The sequence below is a fragment of the Bos mutus genome, chromosome X, assembly GCF_027580195.1.
Source record: "Bos mutus isolate GX-2022 chromosome X, NWIPB_WYAK_1.1, whole genome shotgun sequence".
In the NCBI taxonomy this organism is placed as follows: domain Eukaryota; kingdom Metazoa; phylum Chordata; class Mammalia; order Artiodactyla; family Bovidae; genus Bos; species Bos mutus.
Window position 1 is genome coordinate 106,391,597 of NC_091646.1, and position 13,076 is coordinate 106,404,672.

The window sequence follows — 13,076 nt, forward strand, 5'->3', positions numbered from 1 at the left end:
CCGTCTATGGGGTTGCACAGAGTCAGACACAACTGAAGCGACTTAGCAGCAGCAGCAGCAGCATGGTAGTTCTATATTTAACTTTTTGAGAAACCAGCAAACCATTTTCCACAGCAGCTGTACCATTTTACATTCCCATAAGCAATTCACAAGGATCCCAATTTCTCCACATTCTCACCAACACATTATTTTGGGGTTTTTTTTGGGGGGGGGCTCTGCTTTTGATTGCTTTTATAACATCCATCCTACAGTGATATCTCATTGTGGTTCTGATTTGCATTTCCCTAATTACAAATGATAGTGAGCGTATTTTTATGAGCTCATTGGCCATGTGTATATCTTCTTTGGAGAAATGTTTATTTAAGTCCTTTGCCCATTTTTTGTTGTTTGGGTTGTTTTTTTTTTTTTTTTTTTTTTCCTTTTGTTAATATGGTTTCATTTTTATAGTTTAAAATTTTAATCCATTTGGAATTTATTTTGGTATAGAGAATGAGATGGGGGATCCAGCTTAATGTTTTTCCAACAATTAGCCATAGTTCCCAAATCATGTTGAATAATACTGATACGATATTGAAATTGCTATTATACTTTTAACTATTAAGTACAAGAATATATGTATGTGTATACACACACACATACACATGCCATCCCTTTGAAAGCAGTTTCCATTGATAAACATTTCAGAAGCGTAACATGGTATGAAAAGGTTTTAACACATCTAAGAAAATAATTGTATTATCCTCTAGGTAATCCGGATTTCCGATATTATGTTCAGAGAAAGGAATAACACACTGTATTACACGAGAGGTTAGACTGTGCTGCAGTACAAAGCAGTTCCAAAGTCTCAGTGACTTAACACAGTAAAAGTTTGTTTCTTGCTCAAGTCAAGTCTGATGCAATCAGTTATTAGCTTTCTCCCCAGCAGTGATTCAGGAATGCAGCCCGCTTCCATCCTGCTGCAGCTCCAACAGGAACAAATGACTTCTAGGGTTGTCTAGGCAGAGGAAGAAAGGGATGAAAGAGACTGGCTTGTAATTGTGTTGGAGCAAAACTGCTACATCATTTCCACTCACATTCTTATTTGCCAGAACTTATTTACATGATCTCAACCTAACTGGTGGCTCAGTTAGATGGTAAAGAATTTGCCTGCAGTGCAGGAGACCCAGGTTTGATCCCTGGCTTTTGAAGATAACCTGAAGAAGGGAACGGCAACCCATTCCAGTATTCTTGCTTGGGAAATTCCGTGGACAGAGGAGCCTGGCAGGCTACAGTCCGTGGGGTTGCAAAGAGTTGGACACAACTGAGCGACTAACGCTAATCTAACTAAAGGGAGGCCAGGCCACTTTGTCTCCCATGTGACCATGAATAGGAAATGGAGAGGTAAACACAGCGTTCCTTTGTCACACACCTTATGCATATATGATGTTCCTAAAAATACACAATTTTTGTAAGTCCAACAATTTCAAATGAGATGTAGAGAAGCTCATTTTATAGGTAAAATCTATAACCCTCTTAAAACAATTCCTTTGTAATATAAATGAGAACATTGTAATTTAATAGCAGGGTATTTTTTAAAGCAGGGCATCTATTAGTTCTTTTTACTTAAACTTATTTACATGATAGCAAAAGTTGCATACAACAATAAGAGTGAAGTTTATAGTATGAATTGCTTGGATTACATAAAGCACTTTTTATAGACAACTGTGTAAAGCACATTTTATCTATTTAAAACTTTTAAGACACTTTGTTTTACTGCCCATCAAAACACATTTATAAATAGAAAAGAATCAGTATGATAACAAGAGAAGCAATATTACATTTAACGAAAACCTCCAAAAATTTGTAATTTAATACCAGTTTTTCTTAAGTAGGAAATGATGGTTGCTGACATTTAATTGTTATGTCAGCTACCAAAGTGCTTTTTCATGCATTTAATCCTCCTATGATGTAGTTACTGCATGAGCAGATTGAAGCACAGAGAGGTTATCATTTACACAAGTAGGCAGAGTCACCTAAACAGAAGACTTACTTATACATTTTGTTGCAGGTACTGTGTAACTCAATATTATAAATGACATGATAGCAATTAGAATTATTAAGGTTTGGGTTTCTGTTGTTAGCATCAAATCTGAAGATCTTAAAATCTTTCCAAAGCACCTGGATTAAAGTCCATTCCAATCAAAGAAGAAGAAAACTATATAGTACTGGCAATTTTTTTTTCTTTTTTTTTTTTTAACTTTGACTGTGCTGGGTCTTCGTTGCTGCATGGGCCTTTCTTTAGTTGTGGAGTGAGGAAGGATGGCTACTCTCTAGTTGCAGTGCACGGGCTTCTGTTCTGGTGGCTTCTCTTGTTTTAAAGCATGAGCTCTGGGGCACAAGGCCTTCAGTAGTTGCAGCACATGGGGTCAGCAGTTATGGCTCCCAGGCTCTAGAGCACAGGCTCAGTGGTTGTTGCGCACAGGCTTAGTAGCTCTGCAGCATGTGGGATCCTCCCGAATCAGGGATCAAAGCCAGGTCTCTTGCATTGGCAAGTGGATTCTTTACCACTGAACCACCAGGGAAGACCTAGCACTTTTATTATATTCATTGTGTGTTAGTGAACTTGCACAATTTTAAATAATTCATCAGGGGCTTCCCTGGTGGCTGAGTGGTAGAGAGTCCACCCGCCAGTGTGGGAGATGTGGGTTTGATCCCTGGTCCAGAATGATTCCACATACCTTGGAGCAACCAAGCCCGTGCAGCACAACTGCTGAGCCCGTAGGCCACAGCTACTCAAGCCCACGCGCCTAGATCCTGTGCTCCACAACAAGAGAAGCCACCGCAGTGAGATGCCTGTGCACTGCAACTAGCCCCCACTCTGTGCAACTTTGAAAAAGCCCATGCAGCAACAAAGACCTAGCAGAGACAAAAATAAATAAAATTATTAAAGATTAAAAACAATCATCCGATTTTGTGGCAGATGTGGCTTTTGCGTGAAGCTGATGAAATCTAAGCTTGAGGAGTTCTCACTTGCATAAATCCCTTCCGAGGCCCTTCTGGGGGTTTTTTTGGAGGTATTTTTCTTTCTGTTTCATAAAGAGGGCCCCCAAATACTGTACCTTTTCAGGCCCCATAAAATGTAGATGCACTGCTAGCCTTTTAGCATAATTTTTTAGAGAAGTAGCTCTAGCACAAAAGGTTCAGAGCCCATACTTTGATGCCAGACTGTCCAGTTTAGAATGACCCTGTGACTTTGGTTATTTTACTTAACCTCTAAATGTTTTAATCTTCTCATATTTAAAATGAAATCTTTGTCATGTGTAGTCACAGAAATCTGTGATACAGTAGCTTAGTAGTGGTCAGGTAGTGTTTTGAAAGAGATTCCTTAAATACCATTTTACCCAAGAAAAGGAAGAAAAGAAAAACAGCACTCTCTCATTTTTTGCAGATTGACTCTGTGTTGTGGCGCCCCTTTGGTGCTTTGTTGTTTAGTCACTCAGTTGTGTCCAATTCTTTGCGACCCCATGGACTGTAGCCTGCCAGGCTCCTCTGTCCATGGGATTCTCCAGGCAAGAATACTGAAGTGGTTTGCCAGGCTGTGCTTCTCCAGGGGTCTTCCCCACGCAGGAATTGAACCCGCATCTCCTACATTGACAGGTGGATTCTTTACTACTGAGCCATCAGGGAAGCCCCTTCAGTACTTAGCCAGTTGTTTATGATCCTGTCTTAGCCCTCACTTCTGCTCTGCAGAGACTGATGGTTAGCCAGAGGTGAACAGTGAGTGTTTTCTGAACATGCTTCCAGCAATAGGCATATAAGTGGCCACCTTGATTCCTTGAAATACACAGGAAGTCTTAAAAGCCAATAATACTCCCCCCACATCTCTTCCCAGCTCCTTCCTCCCCAGGCTTTTTGGTCTGTCTATTGCTTGTCCCAACTTTATCCCCTGCTCTATCTGCTCTGATTGATCAGTGCTTTTGCTTTCAGCAAAAGCCACTGGGAAAGCTACCCTAGTCATGGGGGTGCTCCAAACTGGGTAAAACAAAAGCAGTTTATTGCATCTGACCTTGAGGGAGCTGCCTAAGAGATCAAAAATACACAACCACATCTTTGAGAAAAAGGCCAGCATTGCTCTCTCTGATGCTAGCGACCTGTACCAGGAGGGCAAGCTGCCATCTTCATGACTGTTGCTGATTTGGGGAGTAGGTGGGCAATTGAAAACAAGCACACTCTTACCACAGTGCAGCAGAATCTCTATTCATTAATCTTTCACCAGGTTGTTAAGTTTTGTTCTAAATTCCAGAGTTCTGTAAAAGCTGATTTGAGAGCTTTTTGCCAGCTTACAAGTTGCTTTAGTGGAGGGAGAGAGCCCTGAAATTCTGTACTCTGCCATTTTCATCAATGTCTCACCCAATCGCCTCTTGATAAAGGTGCTTAAGAATATCCAAAGCTAAGTTAGTTAATAAAGCTACTTCAAAGGAAATACACTTTAAAAGCAGCTTCAATTATTATTCTTACTTTGCTTTATGTCTTAGAAGTTTTGTAAATAATTGATAATTGAATTTCAAAATAGAAAAGTTTATTCTTTGTATTTCCTTGAGCAGTACTAGGAAACTGTTTACTTGGCACCTAAATGACCTTGAAAATACATAGATTTATTTAGTTAGATAATTAATTAATTATGGGGAGTACCAGCTTGTATCTTGAAATTTTTTGTAGCATTTGTTTGATGTATTTACTGTTATCTGCAGAAATTACTGTGACATAACTCGATGGATGTGTGTGATGAATTTGAGGGAAGAGGGAGAAAATCAGACACTGTTAATTATTTAAAAAATCAGCTTTTGTTGATACTTAATCTGAGTAAATATTTATCTATTTTATAATACTTTCCATCTGTTTTACTTTTAGGTGATATTATCAAAGCAGTATCTAAAATGGATAGAGAACATGTCATCTGTATCCTGGATATCTGCAATTTGGGGAGCAATAAAGCAGAAGTCTACTTGCACAAAATTTACAAACCAAATAAAACTTCTTAAAAATTGGCAACTGCAATTACTGAAGGTTATAAATACAGCATTGCTTTAAAGATATTCTGTTATTTTGTTTGTGATTTCAATAACCGTTTTTCAGCAAGAATATTACATAAAGTCTAAAGTGGTTTTCTGTTCATCTTGTATTTGGAGCTAACACACTTCATTTTAAATTCATTACTTGAAAAGATCATCAAAATAATTCTTGTGTATCAAGAAAATTCATGTTACTTGTTTCTATATGAATATTATCTTGACTTAGAATTTGTGTTCACTGTTCTATTTGTGAAAGTGTCCATCATGACCGACTTTGCCACCCCCAGAGACTGTAGCCCACTAACTCCTCTGTCCATAGGGTTCTCCAGGGAAGATACTGGAGTGAGTTGCCATTCGCTTCCCTGTGATCATCTTCCCGACTGGGGATGGAACCAGGTCTCCTGCATTAGCAAGCAGATTTTTTTTTTTTTTTTTTTTTTTACCATCTGAGCCACCAGGGGTGGTTATTTGTGTAGCCATTTTATTCTACAGCCTCATCATTAAGGCATCCCAACTTACAAGAGTAACTTTTCATGGACATTTAGCATCCTTCCATTTTAGATTGGGTTATGCTGGAATTCTCCCATCCAAGTTCTAACCAGAAGAAGTTTGTGGTCATAAGCTAACCATACTCTGACTGTGCTTAGCTTCTGAGTTTGGACAACATCAGGCACAGACAGGTGGTATGGCCATAGACAACAGTGGAAAATTCTAATTTGAGGATTACATTCCCCTAAAGCAGTCAACCTGCATTTCTCATAACCGAGGTAGTTTCTGTCATTTTCAAAATCACATGTGGATTGTTATATTCCAGTTGCCTTGGCCTTTAGTTTGGTCAGCTGTACAATGAGCATACTGAATTCAGTTGTTGTAAGGTTTTCCACTCTATTGTTACTTCATACCCGTTGAATTTCTAAATGTTTTGACCAGTGTGTGGTCTTTTGTTCTTAAAATTGTGTTTAAAGTTAATTAAAGTAGTGAATCCTCCTCATGTTAAAATTTTGAATGTGTTATTAAAGAAGTTAAAAGTTGTCTCTTTCTGAATGTATTTGATGTCTTTCCTCCATATTTTTGACCTATAATAGACCTACATGTACTTGCTAAATGAGCCAGTATGATTCTTCCATATGGGTTGAAAACTGTTTTTTATCAAATAGAATCTGGGTTTTCATATTAAGCTATTAGAAACTTAAATAGGCAGTTCAGTTTTAGTGCCACATAAATGTTGGAGAAGGGAAAAGTTAATACTTAAGTAACTGTTGACTAAAAATCCCTCAGGCTGAGATTGCAAAATTACACACTTTAACAGGTGTGATTTCTGTTCTCATATTGAATGAGAAATAGGAAATATTTTTTAAGATTCAAGATCTTTAAAAACAACTTCCATGGCAATTTATTTTATAGTAATGTTTCTATCCAAATTTGGAGTTTTAACATCTGTGTCTACATTTCCAGTTACAGAAAAATTGGATAGGTACTGTGGTGATTTCCTAAGGAAAATAGCAAACATCAGAAGACCTTATCTTCAAGTGACAGTAAGTGCTGATTCTTCCCAAATCAACACAAATACACTACTATGGTATCACTTTTATATTAAAAAATTGGTTTGTAAATTACAAAATATTACATAGTCTACCACAAGACCACAACCTTTCACTGAAGTTTCTAATTTTAGATGGTACATGAGATCTACACATTTAAATCCTTTGGTAAGCTATTAAGAATCTGAGCACCTTTATTTCTTTGTTGGACTTATCCTGCATTAATTTTATTCACATTAAGACTAGGTCTTTAAAGAAATTTGAAACCCTTATTTTGTGACACTGGTAGCATTTGATGTTATTAAATCTAGCTAGGTACCTTCTGCCAATATGGACTATCCATGCTGTGTCCTTGCTCAGTTGCTCAGTTTTGTCCGACTCTTGGCGACCCCATGGACTGCAGTCCATCAGGCTCCTCTGTCTGGAGATTTTCCAGGCAAGAATACTGGAGTGGGTTGCCATTTCCTTCTCTAGGGGATCTTCCCAACCCAGGATTCGAACCTGCGTCTCCTGCATTGGCAGGCGAATTCTTTACCACTGAGCCACCTGAGAAGCCCCTTCAGAGCTCTAGGAAGCCAGCAAATGGTTTGTGGCCACTGATATGCTTTGATTGGATTTATAATGTTTTAGAGCGGTCACTGTATCCTGGAAAGAGAGTGGAATATAAGGAGGTTAGCAGAGACTGCTAGCTGTATCCTAATACCTATTCTTCTCATAGAGTAATAGTTCTGTCCATTTTTAGCTAAGCAGATAGCTACCTAGAATAAAGAATACTTTTCCTTGCTTCCTTTGTGGCCGGATATGGCCGTGTGACACTTTTATTTGGGTTGGGCTAATATTAAAGTTAACTTACTTGTTTTAAGTGGTGCTGGGAAAACTGGTCAAACCACTTGTAAAAGAATGAAACTAGAACACTTTCTAACACCATACACAAAAATAAACTCAAAATGGATTAAAGATCTAAATGTAAGACCAGAAACTATAAAACTCCTAGAGGACAACATAGGCAAAACACTCTCCGACATAAATCACCAGATCCTCTATGACCCACCTCCCAGAATAGTGGAAATAAAAGCAAAAATAAACAAATGGGACCTAATTAAAATTAAAAGCTTCTGTACAACAAAGGAAACTCTAAGCAAGGTGAAAAGACAGCCTTCAGATTGGGAGAAAATAAGAGCAAATGAAGCAACTGACAAAGAACTAATCTCAAAAAAATACAAGCAACTCCTGCAGCTCAATTCCAGAAAAATAAATGACTCAATCAAAAAATGGGCCAGGAGAAGGAAATGGCAACCCACTCCAGTGTTCTTGCCTGGAGAATCCCAGGGACGGGGGAGCCTGGTGGGCTGCCGTCTCTGGGGTCGCACAGAGTCGGACACGACTGAAGCGACTTAGCAGCAACAGCAATAGGAAAGTGATATGAAACAGCTTTTCTGTCCTGTGTGTTGACCTGGCTGCAGGTGTGTTCTGTTATTTGAGGAAAGATAAATCTTAGGAACCCTCACCTCAGGCTTTTTAAAACACAGGGTACCACTTAGCCACCAGGAAGCCCATTAAAAGACAGGGAGGTCCAGTAATCAGTCTTTTAGGAAACTGGTAATGATGTCACCTAAACTTGAAGCACTAAAAAAAAAAAAAAAGTGTTCTCAACTATGTAAAATCTTTCTCCTCCTACCTTCTCAAATGTAATCCTAGGAATTTTGCCTGTAAACAAAGCATTTCTGGGCCAGAAATACTTTCTCTCTTTATAGCAAGGCTTCACATTATATTGAGTGCCACAGGTTCCATCATTTTTAAAGGACAGAGACATAAATGATAAATAATGGATATAAAAATATTACAATCTACCACCTCAAAAAATATTGTTTATGGAGCTTGGAGATTCAAGTATTGATTGCAGTTTTATTTTGAAAAGAATGCTACAACTTATGTGGTTTTTCTTCCTCATGTTTATATTAAAAGAAAAGCTAATAAACTCTATTTTAATTAAAAAACAAAACAAAAAAAAATGGGCCAAAGAACTAAACAGACATTTCTCCAAAGAAGACATACAGATGGCTAATACATGAAAAGATGCTTAACGTCACTCATTATCAGAGAAATGCAAATCAAAACCACAGTGAGGTACCATTTCACGCCAGTCAGAATGGCTGCGATCCAAAAGTCTACAAGCAATAAATGCTGGAGAGGGTGTGGAGAAAAGGCTTACACTGTTGGTGGGAATGCAAACTAGTACAGCCACTATGGAGAACAGTGTAGAGATTCCTTAAAAAACTGGAAATAGAACTGCCTTATGACCCAGCAATCCCACTGCTGGGCGTACACACCAAGGAAACCAGAATTGAAAGAGACACGTGTACCCCAGTGTTCATCGCAGCACTGTTTATAATAGCCAGGACATGGAAGCAACCTAGATGTCCATCAGCAGATGAATGGATAAGAAAGCTGTGATACATATACACAATGGAGTATTACTCAGCCATTAAAAAGAACACATTTGAATCAGTTCTAATGAGGTGGATGAAACTGGAGCCTATTATACAGAGTGAAGTAAGCCAGAAAGGAAAACACCAATACAGTATACTAACACATATATATGGAGTTTAGAAAGATGGTAACGATGACCCTGTATGCGAGACAGCAAAAGAGACACAGATATATAGAACAGTCTTTTGGACTCTGGGAGAGGGCGAGGACAGGATGATTTGGGAGAATGGCATTGAAACATGTATAATATCATACAAGAAATGAATCACCAGTCCAGGTTCAATGCAGGATACAGGATACTCGGGGCTGGTGCACTAGGATGACCCAGAGGGATGGTACGTGGAGGGAGGTGGGAAGGGGGTTCAGGATGGGGAACACGTGTATACCCGTGGCAGATTCATGTTGTATGGCAAAACCAATACAATATTGTAAAGTAATTAGCCTCCAATTAAAATAAATAATAAAGTTAACTTACTTGTTTTGAACATACACAAAGTTAGTCACCCAGCCCAGAACTGGAAGTTTGCTATGAATAATCAAGGAGTATCTGTATTAGATACCATTCCTGTATCTACTAAGCCCTGTACTTCATCTATAAATGATAGGTTTGTCATAGCTCTTATTCAATCATATGGAAAAATCTGAAATTTTTCTTGCTTAAGGGAAGTAATTCCCTTCTCTATGCCTTTATTAGTATTACATACCTTTGTTAAGATTCTTGATATGTATTAAGGTACTTAATAAAGGCACAAGCAATAGGAAAAGTCCAATAGTATCAAATGTTTGAAACACAATAGTGGTTCTCAAACTTGGCTTCATATTGGTTCAAAAATGACTGTGCCAACATGTCACCCACCCCAAGTTCTGATCTGGGTGTAGCCTGGACATCAAGATAGGTAACAGCTCCCCAAGTGATTCTAATGTGCAGGCAAGTTTGTACACCACTAAAGTTATATACCACTAAATGGGTAGAGTCCCATTTCAAGCACCTGTTAGTTTTATTAGAGCTCAAGCTTTACCCAGTACATGGAACTTAACCTCCTATCTAGGCGCTGTAGTTTCATCTACACTCGATGCAGCTTCATCTTGAATTGTTCTGATAAGAAGGAAAAATTAAAACCTCATAGTTTTGAAACAACTTTCATTTTTGTAAGAGTTCTAGCATGTCAGATCCAGAAAAGAATTGATAGGTCAATTAATTCTAATCCAACCTCTTTCATTGTGTCAATGAAGAAAAAGTCCCGCAGAACTTACTGTTTTCCTGAGGATATAATACTAGCTGCTGCCCTGTCAGCACATGTACAACCTTTTGTCTTGTAAGAGAACTTCAGGAATGTTAAGAGAAGCACCTAAAGTACAAACAAACATCAAACCTTGGGGAGAAGGAATAGTCAGGGAGTTTGGGGTGGACAAGTACACAGTGCTACATTTAAAATGGATAACCAACAAGGTCCTACTGTATAGCACAGGGAATTCTGCTCGATGATATGTGGCAGCCTGGATGGGAGGGAAGTTTGGACAAGAATGGATACACGTATGTGTATAGCTGCATCCCTTTGCTGGCCGCCTGAAATTATCACAACATTGTTAATCAGCTATACTGCAATATAAAATAATTAAAACATCAAACCGTTATAGATTGGAAGTGGAAGCACTATGAGGTTGAAATTAAATGACAGCAGCTAATCTGTCAAAACGACAACTAGATACCACACTATTCTTCATGTACAACTTGTATCATCTAAAGTTCTTAAATTGTATATTAACATATATAACGAAATCTAGAAAGATGGTACTGATGAACCTATCTGCAGGGCAGCAAGAAATGCAGACAGAGAACAGACTTGTGGCCATGGAGAAGGAGAGGGTTGGACAAATTGAGAGAGTAGCATTGAAACCTATACACTAACATATGTAAAATTAGACAGCCAGTAGAAATTTGCTGTATGGTGCAGGGAGCTCAAATCTGGTGCTCTGGGACAACCTGGAGGGGTGAGATGGGGTGGGAGGCCAGAGGGAGATTCAAGAGGGAGAGAACATACATATATTTATGGCTGATTCCTGTTGATACATGGCAGAAAGCAATGCAATAGTGTAAAGCAATTCAGTTCAGTTCATTGCTCAGTCGTATCCGACTCTTTACGACCCCATGAACCACAGCACGCCAGGCCTCCCTGTCCACCACCAACTCCCAGAGTCCACCCAAACTCATGTCCATCGACTTGGTGATGCCATCCAACCATCTCATCCTCTGTCTTCCCCTTCTGCCCTCAAACTTTCCCAGAATCAGGGTCTTTTCCAATGAGTCAGCTCTTTGCATCAGGTGGCCAAAGTATTGGAGTTTCAGCTTTAGTATCAGTCCTTCCAATGAACACCCAGGACTGACCTCCTTTAGGATGGACTGGTTGGATCTCCTTGCAGTCCAAGGGACTCTCAAGAGTCTTATCCAACACCACAGTTCAAAAGCATCAATTCTTCGGTGCTCAGCTTTCTTTATAGTCCAACTCACATCCATACATGACCACTGGGAAAACCATAGCCTTGACTAGATGGATTTGTGTTGACAAAGTACTGTCTCTGCTTTTGAATATGCTATCTAGGTTGGTCATAACTTTCCTTCCAAGGAGTAAGCGTCTTTTAATTTCATGGCTGCAATCACTATCTGCAGTGATTTTGGAGCCCAGAAAAATAAAGTCAGCCACTGTTTCTACTGTTTCCCCATCTATTTCCCATGAAGTGATGGGATCAGATGCCATGATCTTCGTTTTCTGAATGTTGAGCTTTAGGCCAACTTTTTCACTCTCCTCTTTCACTTTCATCAAGAGGCTCTTTAGTTCTTCTTCACTTTCTGCTATAAGGGTGGTGTCATCTGCATATCTGAGGTTATTGATATTTCTCCCAGCAATCTTGATTCCAGCTTGTGCTTTATCCAGCCCAGCGTTTCTCATGATGTACTCTACATGTAAGTTAAATAAGCAGGGTGACAATATACAGCCTTGACGTACTCCTTTTCCTATTTGGAACCAATCTGTTGTTCCATGTCCAGTTCTAACTGTTGCTTCCTAACCTGCATACAGGTTTCTCAAGAGGCAGGTCCGGTGGTCTGGTATTCCCATCTCTTTCAGAATTTTCCACAGTTTATTGTGATCCACACAGTCAAAGGCTTTGGCATAGTCAATAAAGCAGAAATAGTTGTTTTTCATTACCTCCAGTTAAAAATAAATTTAAAAAATAAAGTTCTTAAATTGAGTGCATGAGAATTACCTGGAGAGCTATTTAAAATGTGGATTCCTAGATATTTCCCTCTGATTTTGATTCAGGATGACTGGTAGTAGGACCCAGGAATCTTCACTTTTGATAAATTTCTAAATGATTCTACTGTAGGTGTTCACAGAGAAAATCTTAAAAACACTGAATAAATACTAGACTACTCATCCCCCAGCAAATTAACTTGAGTCAACCGGAAAATTGCACTGATGGGTATTTATTGTTCTAGGACTAATTTTACTTAACTGCAAAATTTTAAAAACAATTTAAAATTATCTTTGTAAGGTGTGACTCTCTGAAAGCTATAAAAGGAAACATAAAGGCACTTACATACAAGGTATATAATGCTGGCTACCATTTAAAGTCATGCACTTCAACCATCAAAGCAATTTAAAATAGTTTAGCAAAGGTTTCTCATGAGCACTGCCACAAAGTGTTAGGCAAAGCTGTCATTTAAAATCATATAATGATTTTCCTTTTAGAATCAATTACCAGATAATCACGATGATGTAATCACTGACCTAGAGCCAGACATCCTGGAATGTGAAGTCAAGTGGGCCTTAGAAAGCATCACTATGAACAAAGCTAGTGGAGGTGATGGAATTCCAGTTGAGCTATTCCAAATCCTGAAACATGATGCTGTGAAAGTGCTGCACTCAATATGCCAGCAAATTTGGAAAACTCAGCAGTGGCCACAGGACTGGAAAAAGTCAGTTTTCATTCCAAT

The 13,076-nt window shown here is 38.8% G+C and overlaps 1 protein-coding gene across 1 annotated transcript in view; it reads left to right on the forward strand.

The window, feature by feature from the left end:
* Positions 1–6,030, forward strand: part of RADX (RPA1 related single stranded DNA binding protein, X-linked) — a 106,437-nt gene extending 100,407 nt beyond the window's left edge. The window contains 1 exon segment of the mRNA XM_070366067.1: positions 4,891–6,030. Within this exon segment, the coding sequence (XP_070222168.1) occupies positions 4,891–5,021 (131 nt within the window). The 3' untranslated portion in view covers positions 5,022–6,030.
* The last annotated feature ends 7,046 nt before the right edge of the window (positions 6,031–13,076 follow it).